Source organism: Humulus lupulus, chromosome 7 (genome assembly GCF_963169125.1).
Source record: "Humulus lupulus chromosome 7, drHumLupu1.1, whole genome shotgun sequence".
In the NCBI taxonomy this organism is placed as follows: Eukaryota; Viridiplantae; Streptophyta; class Magnoliopsida; order Rosales; family Cannabaceae; genus Humulus; species Humulus lupulus.
In genome coordinates, this window is record NC_084799.1 from 19,971,107 (window position 1) to 19,990,424 (window position 19,318).

At 41.0% G+C, this 19,318-nt stretch overlaps 2 protein-coding genes across 2 annotated transcripts; one reads left to right on the forward strand and one right to left on the reverse strand.

The window, feature by feature from the left end:
* Nucleotides 1–10,422: 10,422 nt before the first annotated feature.
* LOC133791458 (uncharacterized) lies at nucleotides 10,423–10,830 on the reverse strand. Its single transcript, XM_062229386.1, has one exon. It carries the CDS (start codon nucleotides 10,828–10,830, stop codon nucleotides 10,423–10,425), a length of 408 nt encoding a protein of 135 aa, XP_062085370.1.
* A 7,354-nt stretch (nucleotides 10,831–18,184) lies between these two features.
* Nucleotides 18,185–19,102, forward strand: LOC133791459 (E3 ubiquitin-protein ligase ATL6-like). Its single transcript, XM_062229387.1, has one exon. It carries the CDS (start codon nucleotides 18,185–18,187, stop codon nucleotides 19,100–19,102), a length of 918 nt encoding a protein of 305 aa, XP_062085371.1.
* The last annotated feature ends 216 nt before the right edge of the window (nucleotides 19,103–19,318 follow it).

A 19,318-nucleotide genomic window follows, 5' to 3' on the forward strand; every position in this document is an offset into this window, starting at 1 on the left:
CCATTTCGGGCATTTTTGGCATATATGTGAAATGCCAACGGGATTTGTTATTATCTGGTTATGCCAGGGTTACCCAGCACAAGACGATCCTAGGAGGTAAGCTAGTGGGAAAGTCACAACGGGATTTAAGCTTGACTTGGAGTAAGTCAAGGGGTATTTAGAGCATTACCGGGTTATTGGGTAATGGGAATTAACATTTGGTGATAAATTGAGAGTTAGTAAGACCAGGGGGAAATTCTGGAAGTTTTGACTATAATGTCCCCGGGGGTGTTTTCGGGACCCCGAGCATTAGGTTTTATTGGAAGCTACTTAAGCTTGAAGTAACCTTTTAAGGAAATAAAAAGAACGTTATGTACGTTCTCTCTCCCTAAAGTTCCCTTTTCGTTCCCGATCACATTTTCGAAGGTATCTTGAGTTCTAGGACTCGGAATCGAGCGAGGATCGAGGCATAGCAATCCTAAGGAGAATTAGAAGCTTATTAGCCGGAGGATTTAGTTGGAAACAACTCAATCGGAGGTAATTCAAGTTTAAGTTTTAAGTTTTTAAAAGTTTTTAAGCTTGAATTGGACTTTGTGAATCGTTGAGTTTTTAGGTTGTTTGAACCTCGGGTTTTGGACCATTGGGGAGTTTGGGAACTTTGATTTGATGATTTGGGAATGTTTAGACATGTTTTTGGGAGGTTTTAAAAGGTTAAAACGAAGGAAAAATGGCTGCCCCGAAGTTGGGCCGCGGCCCTTGCTCGATGAAGCAGGTGCCCCAGTTTTGCCTTGCTAGGCGCCGCGGCCCTTGGTGTTGGGCGCCGCGGCGCTTGCTTCTGATGGTGCTGGGGGCCGCGGCTCAGGGTGCCAGGGCCGCGGCTCAGGCAGGCCTTTGAGCCTGTTTGGGTGTTTTGACCCCGGGAACATGGTTTTAGGCCTCGGGATCATTCCTACTACCGGTTTAGTGAGGATTGATGTCTTGGAGGCTAAGCTTTAGTTCAAGGGTTGGTTTTAGAACTTGAACTCATTGGATCACCATTTGTGGTTGTGACTAGGTTAACACTAGAGGCTTGGATCAGGATTGTGCTTGTGGCTCATTTGTTGGTAACCTGTGCTTGGACCTAAGGTAAGAAAACTGCACCCCATGTGTGACATGCATGGTTATGATTGATGCATGTTGAATGTTTAAATGTAAACATTGATAGCATAATGAATGCTTGGCAATCTTGCCCATTTGTATATGATTATTGTCGAGGCATGCTGGATGATTAAGTGTGATGCATGTGATGCACGAGAAACATGTGATTAGGACATGCCATGAATGATGAATATGAGATTGGTCAGAGCTTGAGTCTCTGAGTTTGTGCATGATCATAATTATGCTAGCAACTGTTTAGTAAGCATGTTGAATGCCCTGTTCTTGGATAATTGGCATACGATACACATTGATAGCATTGCTTACTCGTGCATGGTACTGACTAATTAGTCAGAATTGGCAAAGGTGTTAGTATCAACTGTGAAGCTGTGACTCATTAGTCAGGTTCGGCAGTGGTACTGGGCACTAGTCACGTTGTACTGACTCATTAGTCAGAATGGTCTTAGCGTGTATCACGTAAGCCATCAAAGATGAGGTCTATTTGACTATCAGCATTGAATGACTCAAAGAGCATTAATGCCAGACCGACCCCGAGGGTCGATGAATGAAATAAGCGCTTGGAGGCTAGTGGCTTACTCAGCAGCCACTCTCCCATTTGAATTAGTGACGTGCTTGTCAGTCACTCAGTATGGTTTACCAGAACCTATTGAAGGTTAGAGCCTTACCCAACAACCACCCTTCCATTTGAATCAGCGACTTGCATGGCAGTCACTCAGTATGGTTACCAGAACCTATTGAAGGCTAGAGGCTTACCCAACAGCCACCCTTCCATTTGGAAGTAGTGACTCGCTTGTCGGTCACTCAGCGTGGTTTATCAGAACCTCAAGTGTTGCGACGCTCATTTGATGAATATCATAAGCGCTTGAAGGCTAGTGGCTAACCTAGCAGCCACTCTTCCATTTGGTTAGTGACTTGTTTGGCAGTCACTCATCTGATTAGGATCGACTTGATAGTCCTCCAATCAGAAGGCCAGGATTTCTTATCCTGGATATCCCAGCATCTGTTGAATTCATTTGCATGCTGATTAGAGCTATAAATGCTAGGCATGCCAGATATGATTTGATATCAAGATATGACTGTTTATGAGCATATGAGTTTTCTTGCTGGGCTTCGGCTCACGGGTGCTTTGTGGTGCAGGTAAAGGCAAAAGAAAGCTGGGCCATCCTTGAGTTGGAGAGCTTAGGTGATGACGTGTACATATGCAGCTGCTCGACCAATACTTGGGCGAGGTTTGAAAGTGGAACTAGGGCTGAACCCTGTTTTGCCGCTTAGAACGGCCTGTTGTAAACACTTTCTTGTGATAAACTCTGAAATTATATTTTTGGGATCCCAATGTATACAGTAAACGTTCTAGTGAAACGTTATATCTTAACCAAAGTTTTTAACCCCTAAACCGCTAATCGTACTTAGTTACACGTTTATGGCCAAATGACTCGATTAGCGAGTTTAGCACTGTTTGCAATGTGCACTGTAGCGGTCCCTGGAGTTGGGGCGTTACACTTTCACTAAGCCACTAACGAGAGATTTAGTGGCTACATCATCTCGAGGGATGGGAGTTAATCTCCCTAAAGAGATTAACGATTGATGGTAACCTATATTAACACTAGTGTTAGGTTCAATAGGTAACAACAAGTCAATTAAGTGAATATTAGTTGTACTAAAAATAATCCTATCTGAGATGTTGAGTACTTACGAGTTACCAAATTGAGGGTTATTTTAATAGAATTCAATCTTGTGAAGACAAGTAATTTTGGTAACAAAATACTGTAAGAGTTCAACCTGTATGGACCTAGGGGTGGTGCCGCCTCTCATGAGAGTTGGGAGTATTCTCAAGAGCGTCCAAGAATGGAAAGTGCACATGGCCATTAACGGTGCAAAGTGAGACATAGATGTCTCAATTGAACATGGCAAATGTGTTTTTTATCACCGATTTGTTATCATGGAAATATGGTTCAATGCCTAGTTCAACCAAATTTTCAACAAATTTTGTGATAATTACACTATAGTAAAGTTTAAGTTGAAGAAAACTTTATTTTATGCACTAATGCAATGACATCTATAAGATAGAGTTATAATTTAATCAAGTGGGGGATATGTTATATTTTAAAATATAATGTTGAATGATTAAATAAGTGTTACAATAGATAACTATTTAATCTAGTGGGGGAATGTTATATTACTCTATAATATAGTGTTTTAGATTAAATAAATGTGACAAAGAGTGTCACATGTTGTAACATACAAATGAGAGTTAAAACATTTGGATAGTGCAAATGTGTAACATATTTGAGAATTACAAATTCAGTAACAAATTTGTAACTCCCAAATATTGCCTATTATTGTGTAGATTTGTTGTTACACAATTTTGATTTGAATTTCTCAAAGCCATAAGTGAAATGGTTGTTGGAGACTTGGTTTTAACCCTAATAATGTGTTCGGGGGTTACAAAATAAATTAAGAGTTGTTTGAAATCGTTGGGAAAAAATGCACAAAAATTGTGTGCTGAAAAGGCCCGAGGTTGCGGTAAGGGAATTGGTGGTCGCGGCCACACTGACAGAGGGCCACTGTCGTGGGCAGAAGTGCCCTTGCCACGACCAGGAGAGCGGGTAGCCATTTTTCAGTTTTTCCAATTTTCTTGATTGACTCTGACAACTCAAATAACTCCCAAATCTCATTTTTAATTCCATAAACATCCAATTAGTCATTTGTAACAGCCATGGGGGTTGGTGGAATTTGAAATTCAAAGGGTATCTCAAAACTCTATAAATAGGAGCCTATTGCTCACTTGTAAGACACAACATTTTCTACCCACTAGAGCACTTGGATAGAAAATACCTAGAGGCTTGATTATTCCATAGAGATATTTCCAAATTGTGAGATTTCCCTTAGTGCTTGAGTTAGGGGAAAATAAGATTTTGGACAAAGGTTGTAAATCTTGTTCAAGTTGGTGATCCCAGTACTCTTCACTTTGGTGGTGTGAGTGAAAGTGTTCTTACATTTTGTTCTTGTTATTTCTTTTCTACTATTGTTTTTCATCCAATTCTTCTTTTCTTATTTACTGGTATTTCTTGTTTAGAGTTCTAATCTTTTTATTTCTTTTGTTTCAAACACTATTACTTTATTTGTATCTTTTGTTTAGAGTTGTATTTCTCTATTCTATTCTTCTACTTCTTCTCTTATTTTATTTGTAATTTCAGTCATAGAATTGTAATCTTATTTAATCAATCTTTATTTATTTGTACTATTTTTTTAGAGTTATAATAGTTCATATATTTCCTGTCACGGCCCGAGCCCTAGGCCGTTGCAGATTTGTAATATCCATAACTTGGGTGGTCAAAGGTCAAACTTTGACCCTTGTTGGAAAATAGTCTTTATAAATGATCATTTAATTTATATTAAATAGTATTATAATTATAAGTTAAAATAATGGAATAACTACTATAATTATGTATAAAAATATTAGTGATAAAATCATGATCATTTATCATTATACATAGAACAATAATATTCCCACAGTTATGTAATCACCAAACAGTTAAATTTAATAAGTCATAAACACCAAAAATAATACTTAGCATCCAAAATTCCTCATTCCTAACTACTACATAGCTAATTTAGATATACAGACCATTAGGTTCCAAATTAAATACATATATAATGTTCAAATGATAGGACTATGGCACTAAACACATTGGCTTCATCAATAATTCACCTTATCCACAATTGTGTCACTAGGATCCTGGAATGGGAGAGATACAGGGGGTGAGCTTATAAAGCCCAGTAGGAAAACAACTATTAACATAAGACCCAAAAGTTTAATAAAACCCCTGCATGGTTAGCTTTTCAAAACAAAACATACATCATCATTATAAACCAAAATAGAGAGAAACCACAAATAATCATAAGAGCATAGCTACAAGTGCACATCACACTGTCCACTAGATCCCTAGTTCCCGTTACCCACCATAGAAAAATCGACATCCTAAACCGGGTAGCCGGACCTGATAACCACCACAAGGGGAGGCTCAGAACACTTCCTGTATACAGATACTAGGTCTTTACACCTACAGGTGAGTGGACACCTGATCTACCTATGATGACACAGAGACTAGGTTGTGAAACAATAGCATTCATAAATCATGATCACTATGACTCTCATCGGTATAACCAAATGCAGGTAAACATGAAAAGAAATAAACATATTCCCTTTATATTTTAGAAAATTGGGCAGCATAACAGCTGCATTTGAATAAATCCCAAAAATCATAACCTGCATATATAAGTAAAAAAAAAATTTTGGCACTCAGTGCCCTCAGAACAGATAAGAAAACATGCAGATTAAGTTTTCAATTTTTCAAACATTTTATAAATATCAAAATTGGAATATGTTTAATGCAATTCAATACGAGTAAAATAAGTCCAATAGTCAAGTTGAGTCCCTACCTCCTTAGAATTTTCAATCCGAGCCCAAAGCGACGCTCCTAAGCTTAACGATGATCCTATAGTGATTTAATCTGATTTTAATATCACATTTTTCCTACGTGCACCAAATGAGCAAACGATTATCATCATGGCATTCCTCATTCAAAATCGTGTCCAATGACATATAATATGACCATATTTAAATTTCAAGTTTCGGAACCTCACCCAAGCGGTGCACAGTAGGAGTTGGTTGCGGCAGTGAGCGGTGTACCAGAAACGTCAACGAATATATGCATGGCATATATCAAAATGATCCTCTCGATGAGTACATCACGAAAGTATAGCTCCTTCGCCCAAATGACCTCTGGTGTCACCGTAAAATGCTTCCAAAGGGGCAAAGATACCCAAAATCTCGCCGGAGAAAAATGGCGAGTTGACCGGAATGACTTAGTGGGCGACGTTCCTCTCGCGATGCTGATTCCAATAGTGCCACCCTGTAATGCCCCGGAATCCCTAATGCGGTTTAATAGCTGGATTAGTAGGCCGGGAGGGCCATAATTGTTTAATTATGCCATTAAATAATAATATGCATGTTTATGTGAATTATATTATAATATGATGTTAAATGCATGCATGTGGGTCCATATTTCAATTACAGGGGTGTTTTGGTAATTTGGCCCGTTGATGGCGTAATTGTATATTTGTATGCATGTCGGTGACATATTGTTGAGACCACATTATAATGTGGGTTTGTTCCAGCTATTTTGCATGAGACGATCTTGGAATATTAATTAGCGGTCTAGTCATAACAGGTTTAAGTTCGGGGTTCAGGATAAGTCTCGGAGTGATTTTAATGATTAGAGTGTTGCTGAGAATTAAAGGGTAACGGGATATGAGTTATTGATGTTTGAGATTATCGAGAATAGAGGGAATTGGAGAGCGTTAATTATGATTAACGAGATAGGTGGGAAATACCAATTTTGCCCTTGGGAGCCTTTAGAAACCCTTAATTGACCTAGGGGTATTTTGGTCTTTTCACCCCTAGGATAGATATAAGCCATTAAGGCTGTAGAAAGAAGAGAAAACAGAGTATAGTTCAAGAGCTTTCCCGTACCTTTTCTCCTTCAGTTTTCTTTGTGATTTTTGAGCCATTCTTGAGGATTCAAGCTTGGGAAGTACGCCTTGGGAGTTTGGGAGTGTGTTCCACTATTGAAGAACATCATAATCTGAGCTTGAGGTAAGTTTCTAGCCATTAAAATCCCTGCTTTGCTCTGTTTTAGTTCTGATTTTCATTTGGGATTTCTAGGTTGAATGATTGGTTTTGTTGGGAGTTTTGGCTAGGGTTCTTATGGTTGTGATGCTTGGGGTATGTAAGGATGGTTTTTGGGTTCATTTGGCATCAAAAATGGGATTTAGAAGCAATGGAATTGAGTTAGAATTGAAGAATTCGAAGAAGGAGGTTTCAGGGGAGGATCAGTCTGGGGGTAGCGCTACAGCGCCCATTAGAGGGCGCTATAGCACTACATAGGTTTTCTGTGGGCTGTTTGGGGGTTCTGAGTATAGCGCTGCGGCGCTATTGAGCAGCGTTGTAGCGCTACTCTATTCCTCCAGAATCCCATTTTGAGTGTTTTTAAGGGTTTTTGGCTCGAGGTTTCAATCCTTAAGGCCCGGGATCGAATCTACTCACCGTGTGGGCATGTTTCGAGGTCCCGAGTGTGGAGTTTAGGTTAAAACCCTCTCATTGTGGATTTTCATTAATGGAGGTTATAATTGGTTGTGATTAGGTAACCACTAAGGGATCAAGAGGTCGATTGTTCTCAGGAGTCGTTCTTGTTTTATTTCTCGCTCGAACCGGAGGTAAGAAAATTGCACCCAGTGTATATGACATGCATGATTGTTGTTGAGGCATGTTGGTTGATAAATGTGGACAGTGATTGCATATTAAATGCTAGTGGATGTTGTTTACTTGTGTATGGCACTATTTAGTCAGGGACGGCACTAGTCGCGTATCACTGACCTAAGAGTCAGAAACGGCATAAGCGTCCTAAACGCAGGGCCAAATGAAGATTATATCTAATTGATATCAGTGTTGAATGACTCTAAGGCATTAATGCTGGACCGGCCCTAAGGTCGATGAAACATATAAGCGCTTGGCTAGTCTAGGACTAGTGTGGATGCCAAAAATCCACCATATAATAAATCTCTAGCCCCTGATTAGAACAGAGGGATAAAGGCCACTTAATCATGCAATTGGACTCGAGCCTGTAGGCCCTTTTTGAATACAGAAGATTGTCACATGATAAATGTGGATGCTCGAAATTCAACAGTTATAAAAAGGCCAAAAGCGCGTGATAGGCTCCCATAAACGCCTTGTGGGTATGCCCGATATGCTACGGGCATATCGCACCAACTGTTTTAGGGACCCATCTCGCGCCCATGCACGACACGGCCTCGCGTGCCCCCGCACCACGACCTCGCGCGCCACCAAGGCCCCGCACCACGGCCTCGCGCAGCCACGCTCGCACACCAGGCGGCCTCGCGCCCCAACAGGCCCTCGGCCTCACGTACCCATGCCCGCACACCAGGTGGCCTCGCGCCCCAGCAGGCCCACGGCCTCGTGCAGCCACGCCCGCACACCAGGTGGCTTCGCGCCCCAGCAGGCCCTCGGCCTCATGCAGCCATGCCTGCACACCAGGTGGCCTTGCACCCCAGCAGGCCCTCGGCCTCGCGCAGCCACGCCCGCAGCATCAGGTGGCCATGCGAATGGGGGCACAAGTCAAAGGAGCCAAGGGCCACGCATACCTAGTGGCCTCGTGTGCCTCGCCTTGCGCACCGGCCACGTCAAAGGCCTCAAGAGACCTATCCTCCACTAAACACCCTTCGGCCATATACCAGGGGCCTCGTAGTGTGGGGGCTGCAGAGTGATGGTTTCACAAGATGAGACCCTCATCCCATTTGTAGGCGTCATGCTTCATCACACACGCAGCAGGCCCCGTTGAAGAGGCCTTACCTCTCTTCTTGAGGTAAGTGCCACCAACGGGGCACCACTCTTCCTATGAGTCACATGAGATGAAGAGCAATAGGAGAGACCCAATAACTATTAGGTATAGAGCCAATAGTGGAATAGATGACTGAGTATATCGTTCATGTCAACACACTAGCTTCCTTACACTTAGTAGGACGTGGAATAGCCTTGAGCAGATACATGCCTTGGAGAGGCGAGAATAACCATCGGGTGCATGACGTACAACCATGAGGAGGACAGAAGCATGACCCTGACACCTGTATCACACAGGTAGTGGAGGTACGGATTTGTACAGAGAGTGGAGGCACTATATGCATGCCTCTGACTATGTACCAGGCTGACACTATGATCTTCTGCTCCACCACTCTTCCTATACCACTACCACATGTGCTATTACCCTGACAGTGTACTTATGTACTATTTTGTCCCAAGGGACCACCATGTATAAGGGGCCATTAGAGCCCAACTATAAAAGGAGCTTGACCCCTCAGAATGAGGGGTTGGAAAATTCATTGTAAGCAGAGGCTATTGAGAAATATACCAAGACTTGCTCCATCATTTATTTGTGTTTACTTTTCCTTAAAGTTTATTCTCAGTTCTTATATAAACATCACCTGACTTACCTTTGAGTTTTCCGATCTAATTTCGTTGACGAGATTTCACCATCAACAACTAGTTACTCAGATCCAGGGCCTAAGGCCTAGGTGACTGCTTGTCACATGGCTAGGGAACCGTGTTCCATGGTTATGACTCTATGGTCATGAGGTAGGTTATGTTGGTGACTAGTCATCATGCACCTAACTTGTTTAAGCTAGTGAAAGGTTCACTTATCTGTTAAGCCCCGGTGACCCTATCGTCACATGGCTAAAGGAAGATGTACCCACCTTAGTGACTTTTACAATTGTCACTTCTCTACTTTGGACTGAAAGTCCTGAATGATTATTACGATCATTGCTGATATTTTATTCATGTTATATTGTGTTTTCTTGCTGGGCCTTGGCTCATGGGTGCTATGTGGTGTAGGTAAAGGGAAAGAAAAGCTCACCCAGCCTTGAGTGGAGAGCTTAGGTGGTGATGTGTACATATGCGGCCGCTTGACCACCACGACCAAGGAGTTCTCAGAGGAACTAGGGGTTTACCCTATTTTTGCCGCTTAGGTCAGCGGGTTTGTAAATTTGAAACAGTAATGACCATTTTGAGTTTTAAATAACTTGTAAATGTTTTGATGGGCCCATGAATAGTTTTATGTATTAAATAAAATATATCATTTCCTTTTGATTGGTTTTCCACCTTAGCTTGTTAATAACACCTAGAAGCAAGTTTTTAACCAAAGGACTCGGGTAGCGAGTCAAATTTCTGGTTCACCATAACTGTTCTGGGGTAACCAAGGCGTTACACACCCACTCGCCGAATAGTGGTCGAAGTTCGCCGGAAAGTCACCTCAAAGTTTTGACGGAAAAACTTCGGAGTGGCCGTACAGGCGAGTCCTTGCTCCGATGGTCACCAAACTTTGGGGTTGCCATTGTCGCTGGTCTGGGAAGCTGTAGCACTGGCGCGTGTCAAAAATTGTGGCCGGAGGTAGTTGGGTCTGGTGTCCTTGCCGTGGCTGGTTTGGAGAGAAAACAAAGGAAAGAAAAGAAAAAGAAAAAGAGAGAAGAAGAAGAAGGAGAGGCTTCGGGGAGAGAGAAGGGGAAAGAAGAAGAAAAGGAAAAAGGGAGTACTGACTCCTTTACTCAGGTGGGTCCCACCCACATTAAAAAAATAATACCTTTTTCTTTTTCTTTTTCTTTTTCTGAGTCCCTACATTCTTCATTCCTTAAAGAAATTTTGTCTCGAAATTTTCAAAGTACAACCTTAAGCTGAAAATTAAACAAATGAGGATACTTCTCATACAACTCCAACTCTAACTCCCAAGTAGCCCCGTCTTCTCTATGGTTCCACCATAAGACCTTGACTACGGGAATTTCCCTATTCCTTAGCACCTTTAACTCCCTCGCCAAGATTCTGATAGGTTGTTCTTCATATGTCACGTTCTCTTGAAGAGGAATAGCTTCATACCCAATGATGTGTGATGGGTCTGGAGTATACTTCCTCAGCATCGACACATGGAACACATTGTGAACATGCCCCAACCGCGCTGGTAAGTTCAATCGGTAAGCGACCTCCCCAACCCTCTCGATAACTTCGAAAGATCCAATATACCTTGGGGCTAGCTTACCCTTCACTCCAAATCTCGTCACACCATGCATGGGAGTAACTTTCAAGAAGACATAGTCACCAACCTCAAACTCAACTTCTCACCGGTGGAGATCGGCATGACTCTTCTGACGACTTTGAACAACCTTAAGTCTCTCTTGGAAAAATACTTTGATCTTCTCAGTAGTACTAGCAATCTGTGATCCAATTGTGACATGCTAATTTGGTTCTGCCTAATACAAATGTAATCTGCATGGTCTCCCATATAAGGCCTCATAAGGAGCCATGCCTATATTGGTCTGGTAGATATTATTACAAGTGAATTCCACCAATGACAAGTGTTCTCTCCAGCTACCCCCAAAAATCTAAAATACAAGAACAAAACATGTCCTCCAAAGTTTGGATAGTCCTCTCAGACTATCCATCTGTCTGAGGGTAGTGGGCGGTGCTCAAGTTAAGTTAAGTTCCTAAAGTTTTTTTTTAATGCTCGCCAAAACCTTGATTTAAATCGAGGATCTCTATCAGAAACAATGCTGGAAGGCAACCCATGTAGTCGAAGTATTTTACCCAGATAAAGTCGAGCTAGTCTAGAAACCTTATAATCCTCCCTAATTGGAATGAAATGAGCAGATTTGGTCAAACGATCGACAATCACCTGAATAGTGTCTGCTTTAATGGTGTTAATGGCAATCTTGTCACAAAGTCCATCGTGATCTTATCCCACTTCCATTCTGGTATAGGTAAAGGTTGAAGCAACCCTGAAGGTTTGGTGCTTAGCCTTATCCTGCTGACAAACCATACACCTAGCTACGAAGCTAGCCATATCTCTCTTCATACCTTCCCACCAAAATTGTCTTTTCAAGTCTTGGTGCATCTTTGTACTTCCAGGATGTACAGTAAACTTAGACATATGGGCCTCGATCATAACAGATTCTCTAAGATCAGGGATATTTGCAATGACCAATCTTCCCTTATGGTATAAGAATCCTTCAACATTTACTTTCCATCCATCTAACTACTCACCGTTTCGGATTCGATTCCAGATAAGTCTCAATTTTTCATCTTGCCACTGACATTGCTTAACTTGCTAAAGTAGCATTGGTGTAACCACTACATTTGAAACACAAGCAATATCTTTTCCTTCATAGTACTCTAATTCATAAGCACCCACAATGATCGTTCTTTTCCAATCCTCAAGAGCCAAACAAGCCAAAGTGCTATGAGGTTTTCTACTTAATGCATCAGCGACCACATTTGCTTTTCTAGGATGATATTGCAAAGTGAAATCATAATCTTCCATGTACTCGACCCATCTTCTTTGCCTCAAATTCAAGTCTCTTTGAGTAAAGAGATACTTTAAACTCTTATGATCATAATATAATTCAAAATTTGCCCCATATAAGTAACATCTCCAAATTTTCAAGGCAAAAATCACTGCTGCAAGTTCCAAGTCATGTGTAGGGTAGTTCTTCTCATGTGGTTTCAATTGGCGTGAAGCATAGGCAACAACCTTTGCATTTTGCAAGAGAACTCCTCCTAAACCAGTACCAGAAGCATAAGTGAATACCAAATATGGCTCATCACTATTAGGCACAGTGAGAACAGGCACCGTAGTCAATCTTGGCTTAAGTTCTTTGAAAGCTTCTTCGCAACTGTCATCCGACACGAACTTTAAATCCTTTCTTGTTAGATTTGTCAAAGGTATAGCAATTTGAGAAAAATTCTTCACAAAGCGATGATAGTAACCTGCTAACCCAAGAAAACTTTGAATCTTAGTAACGTTCTTTGGTCTTTCCCACTGCAAGATAGAATCTATCTTTGCAGGATCCACAGTAATGCCTTCTTGAGATTTTACATGCCCTAAGAATTTGACCTCGGTCATCCAAAAGTCACATTTCTCTTTCTTAGCATATAATTTATGGTCCCTCAAGGTTTGCAACACAATTGTTAAATGTTCTGCATGGTCCTCAGGTGTCTGGGAATACACCAAAATATCATCAATAAAATAACCACAAACTTATCCAAATAGGCTCTAAAGATTCTATTCATAAAGTCCATAAATGTTGCAAGTGCATTCGTCAATCTAAATGGCCTCACCAAAAACTCAAAGTGTCCATAACGTGTTCTAAAAGCAGTTTTAGGAATATCATCTTCCTTAATTGTCAATTGATAATAGCCTGACCTTAACTCAATCTTGGAAAAACACTTTGAACCTCCGAGCTGATCAAGCAACTCATCTATCCTTGGCAAATGATACTTGTTCTTAATTGTCATCTGATTCAATTTCTGATAATCGATGCACAGTCGCAAGGATCCATCAGCTTTCTTTGCAAACAAAACTGGAGCTCCCCATGGAGAAGTACTATTCCTGATGTACCGTTATCCATTAGCACACCCAATTGCTTTTTCAATTCTGCCAACTCTGCAGGTGCCATGCAATAAGGTGTAATAGAAACTAGTTGAGTCCCGGGAATCAAATCAATGCAAAACTCGATCTCTCTATCAGGTGGTAGTCCTTGCAAATCCTTAGGAAACACATCTGGAAATCCACTAACCACTGACATCCAAGGAAACTTGTCTAGAGGCCTAGACTCATCCTCAATTGCGAATAGACTCCCGTAACACTCTAAGTTTCTTTTCCCACCTAAACATGCCTTAAGGATAAGATACCACCTTACTGCATTCATGTTGGCTCGATATACAATGAAATTTCCACTTGGAGGTAAAAGAGTCACCACTTTGCGAGAGCAATCAACAATGGCTTGGTACTTAGACAACCAATCCATGACAGGAATCACATCAAATTGTCCCATACACCATCAGGTTTCCTAATAAATTATGCCCTTCAAACACAATACAAACCGATTTGAAGATGGTTGATACTTCACCATGTCCTCCCATAGGTACACTCAACTGCAATGTAGGACTAAAAGTTTCCCAACTCAAATCCATCATGCTAGCAAACATTCATGATATAAAGGAATGAGATGCACCAGTATCAAATAATACATGAGCCCAAGAGTGTGAGATAAGAGCCATACCATCCACAACTCCTTGACATGTTCCTCCTTGCACATCATCACCACCAAGAGTATAGGCTTGGCCAGAGGCTTTTTCCTTTGCTTTCCCTTTTCCTTGAGCAGGGTGGTTTGTGCTTGCACTAGAACCTCCTCCTTGATTGAACCCTCTCTGACTCCCAGCAGAAATGGGAGTTTGGAAACTCTGTGAGTACCCCTGATTGAATCCTGAACCTTGGGGCTTGAACTGATGTTGATATTGGGATTGTTGCCCTGGTGTGGGTGTGAAACCATAAGATGAAGTCTGAGACTGGTCACTCTTAGGTTTTCCTGTGAAAGGAGTAGACCTAGCATAACTCCCTATGGGTCCTCCATGTGATGTTTGGAACCTCTATTGTCGTTGTGGGCAATCTTTCTTCTTATGACCCTATTAGCCACAACTGAAACACTGATACGACCTAATTCGAGTCTTTTCTAAAGATCCACTACTATTGCTACCCCCACTAAGTTGTTGTCCTTGGGATAACCATCGCCCTTGGTTCTTCTTGTTCATTTTCCTATCATTTCCTCTCTCTCGGGCCGGATTCTTTCTTTCAATTCCTTCTTGATGAGCCTCAGTCCGTAAGGATGCTGTCACACACTAATTCAAATTTCCAAAGGTCATAGGGGCAAGTGGACCCAACATTGAAGGGTTTAAGTGACGGAGGAACTGCTCAATAAAAAGAGGTTGATCGACCGTACCGACATAAGCATAGGAAGATAATTCTACAAATTTCATGTAGAACTCATTCAATCACATCCATCATTATCTAGTAATTTTGTGATCTCATCCACCTATCATTGATCTCAAGTAATCAAATAACCCAATCAAGTCCTCCTATGAGATGGGTTAAAATGTTGTTCCTTGAAAACCCTTCACAAAATTTCCTCAAGTCACCCCTTCAGTTCATCTCATCCTACTTAAGGCTTCCTACCAATCCGGTGCTCTCCTTTCCAACTTGGGCACATTAAAATTTACATGATACTCTTTAGGTGTTCCCCTAATGTTTAAACTCTTCTTTATCTGCCTCGACCATCTTTCAGCAACCATGGAATCCTTTCCACCTTTAGACTTAGGCATTTGAATCCGATGGAAGATCTGGAAGTGATTGCTCTGTCGGGCAGCTGGATCCATCTGTTGGGCAGGAATGCCTCTTAAAGCCTCAAGAATGGCGTTCACAGGGAATGCAACTGGCAGAGAGGGAACCTCAGCCTCAAGGACATCATCTGCAGGCCTTCACCTTATTGTCCTTCCTTTCGGAGGCATTTTCTTAGGTCAGTAAATCAAAAGCTAACTAGTTAGTGAGGAATGGATGCTATCTATATACATACGCCTTTATAGATCAAAATACTTTATTTTAAAATAAATTTAATCTATTTGGTGACACACTCCGAGGTATTTAAACTAGGTGCTTTGATACCATTTTTCTGTCACGACCCGAGCCCTAGGCCGTGACAAATTTGTAATATCCATAACTTCGGTAGTCAAAGGTCAAACTTTGACCCTTGTTGGAAAATATTCTTTATAAATGATCATTTAATTTATATTAAATAGTACTATAATTATAAGTTAAAATAATGGAATAGCTCCTATAATTATGTATAAAAATATTAGTGATAAAAGCATGATCATTTATCATTATACATAGAACACAATAAAATTCCCACAGTTATGTAATCACCAAACAGTTAAATTTAATAAGTCATAAACACCCAAAATAATACTTAGCATCCACCATTCCTCATTCCTAACTATTACATAACTAATTTAGATATACACACCATTATGTTCCAAATTAATTACATATATAATGTTCAAAAGATAGGACTATGGCACTAAACACATTGACTTCATCAATAATTCACCTTATCCACAATCGCGTCACTAGGATCCTGGAATGGGAGAGATATAGGGGTTGAGCTTATAAAGCCCAGTAGGAAAACAACTATTAACATAGGACCCAAGAGTTTAATAAAACCCTTGCTTGGTTAGCTTTTCAAAACAAAACATACATCATCATGTATAAACCAAAATAGAGAGAAACCACAAATAATCATAAGAGCATAGCTATAAGTGCACATCACAACGTCCACTAGATCCCTAGTTCCCGTTACCCACCATAGAAAAATCGACATCCTAAACCGGGTAGCCGGACCTGATAACCACCACAAGGGGAGGCTCAGAACACTTCCTGTATACAGATACTAGGTCTTTACACTTACATGTGATTGGACACCTGATCTACCTATGATGACACAGAGACTAGGTCATGAAATAATAAATTGCACAAATCATGATCACTATGACTCTCATCGGTATAACCAAATGCAGGTAAACATGAAATGAAATAAACATATTCCCTTTATATTTTAGAAAATTAGGTAGCATAACAGCTGCATTTGAATAAAACCCAAAAATCATAGCCTGCATAAATAAGTAAAAAATATATATATTTGGCACTCAGTGCCCTCAGAACAGATAAGAAAACATGCAGATTAAGTTTTCAATTTTTCAAACATTTTATAAATATCAAAATTGGAATATGTTTAATGCAATTCAATACGAGTAAAATAAGTCCAATAGTCAAGTTGAGTCCCTACCTCCTTAGAATTTTCAATCTGAGCCCAAAGCAACGCTCCTAAGCTTAACGATTATCCTAGAGTGATTTAATCCGATTTTAATATCACATTTTTCCTACGTGCACCAAATGAGCAAACGATTATCATCATTGCATTCCTCATTCAAAATCGTGTCCAATGACATATAATATGACCATATTTAAATTTCAAGTTTCGGAACCTCACCCAAGCGGTGTACAGTAGCAGTTGATATCGGCAGTGAGCGGTGTACCGGAAACGTCAATGAATATATGCATGGCATATATCAAAATGATCCTCTCGATGATGACATCACGAAAGTACAGCTCCTTTGCCCAAATGACCTCCGGTGTCGCCGGAAAATGCTTCCAAAAGGGGCAAAGATACCCAAAATGTCGCCGGAGAAAAATGCCGAGTTGACCGGAATGACTTAGTGGGAAACGTTCCTCTCGTGACGCTGATTCCAATGGTGCCACCCACTCGCCGAATGGTGGTCGGAATTCGCCGGAAAGTCACCTCAAAGTTTTGACAGCAAAACTTTGGAATGGTTGTACGGGCGAGTCCTTGCTCCGATGGTCACCAAACTTTGGGATTGCCGTCGTCGCCGGTCTGGGAAGCTGCAGCACTGGCACGTGTCGGAAATGGTGGTCGGCGGTGGTTGGGTCTGGTGTCCTTGCCGTGGTTGGTTTGGAGAGAAAACAAAGGAAAGAAAAGAAAAAGAAAAAGAGAGAAGAAGAAGAAGAAGAAGGAGAGGCTTCAGAGAGAGAGAAGGGGAAAGAAGAAGAAAAGGAAAAAGGGAGTCCTGACTCCTTTACTCAGGTGGGTCCCACCCACATTAAAAAAATAATAATACATTTTTTTTTCTTTTTCTGAGTCCCTATATTTCCATTGAGGCAACATATTATTTCTAACATTTCCAAATTATTTATGTAGTATTATTAAAAAACTAGCAAGAAAATATTCGAACTTCTGAGAATGACTTCTATTTTAGGTTTAAAACTATTCTATTGTATCCACCCTAAAAAGGGAAAAACAAAACCAAAACAACAAAACAATTAAGCTTACAAAATAAAATTACTTTTAAAAGATTAATTAACAACAAAAAAAAAAGAATAAGGCATTTGCATGTTAACAAAGCTTGCCTCCAAGTTTGAGTAAGGACTCAACAATTAATCCCCCACAGACCCGTTAGTCCACGTGTCACCATCCCCACGACTTCAAATGTTGATGTCATGACCTCCACGACATATTCGAATTAAGATCTTTTGTCAAATTATTGTGTCCCATAATGTGTCAAACCAATATAATACCGACACTTCACTCAATTTTCATTTCATTAAAAAAATATTAACTTCCCTAACAATATGAGGTGTCAAAATTAAATAAGGTGTCAAAATTTTATTGATTGGACACATTATCCTCTTATCACTAATCTCTTATAATTTCATTATTATAAACCTCTTTTTCTTTTCTTTTCTTTCTTTCTTTCTCAAAGAACCTGTTAACGAACTTGTAGAGTCTGTTAGCAACAGTTAGAGTCAGGGAATATTCGTTAATATCTGTTGTAACTAATTCTTGTAAGCTCTCAATTGTTTCGACCACCAATATAAATACTAGTGTGTCAAGCTCACGAGAAAGAGCTTCGCACAATTCAATCCATTCTCTACTTTGTTCATTTCCTATTTTCTCTTCTTGAGCTTTCTTGCACCTCAAAACCTAAATTTCCTTCTCCAACTTAACAACCTTACACACCATGATGACAAACTCCAATTTCCGGTTATCCAAACGGGAAATGAAGGCCATTCTTTTCGTGTTACTTCTGTTGCTGGCGGCGTTATCCTACAATGGAGCTCAGTCGCCGGGAAACCCTCAAAATAACACGAATGGGTATAACCCGTGGGGTTTACCGACAGCTTACAACATCGCGTATGCCATGTTTGGACTACTAGCCATCATGTTTCTGGGGCTGTTCTTCGCCTACTGCTGCTGCGGATGCCGATGCGGAGGCGGAGGGCTCGATGCCGCAGTTCTTGAGACGTTCCCGACCCTTGAGTATTCGGAGGCGATGAGGCTCCAGATTGGACGTGGCGAGGAGCTGAATTGCGGCGTGTGTCTGTTTGAGTTCAAAGACCATGAAATGCTGCGTTTTATCCCCAATTGCAATCACGTTTTCCACGCCCATTGTATTGATAAGTGGCTCAAGTCGCACACCGATTGTCCCTTATGCCGAGTTGATCTGGTACACGGAGCCAACGTGCCCCTACACCGACCCGAGTTCCCCAACGAGACAGAAATGGAATCTCAAAGCAACGCCGCTGCAGTCGAACCTACGGTTCAAGAAAGAGCTCAAGAACAACTTCCGGCGTTAGTACCCGCTACGGTGTCCGATGATTCAATTAGAAGCCGTATAAGTGGATTTCGATCAAGAATGACACAACGATTTCTCCGGCGGTCTCAATCGACCGGCTACTCGTTTTTCCGGGCGGGCGAGAACACTGAGCGGTTCACTTTGAGGCTATCCGCCGAGGTGAGGAATAACATACTGAACCGTCAATTGGAACGAACCAGTAGCCAAGTGGTGTTGCCTAGAGAAAGCAGCTCGAGGCACGTGGACCGAGGCGGTGGAGAAGGGACTAGCAGAAGTGGGCCGACTACGTCGTCGAACAGTTGAAATTTCACGATGAGAAATCGCCATTGGTAGGGCAAAATTATAGTGTAGAGATCTCATTGGATGGAATTACGACGAACGAATTTTTTATTACAATGCTATATATAGGATATTCTTTTTTATGAAAGCTAGGGCTTCAAAGGCTAATTAATGTCTGTATACACATATGTACTTTGATTTGATGCTTAATGTACGTAATATGGCTTTCATTATATAAAC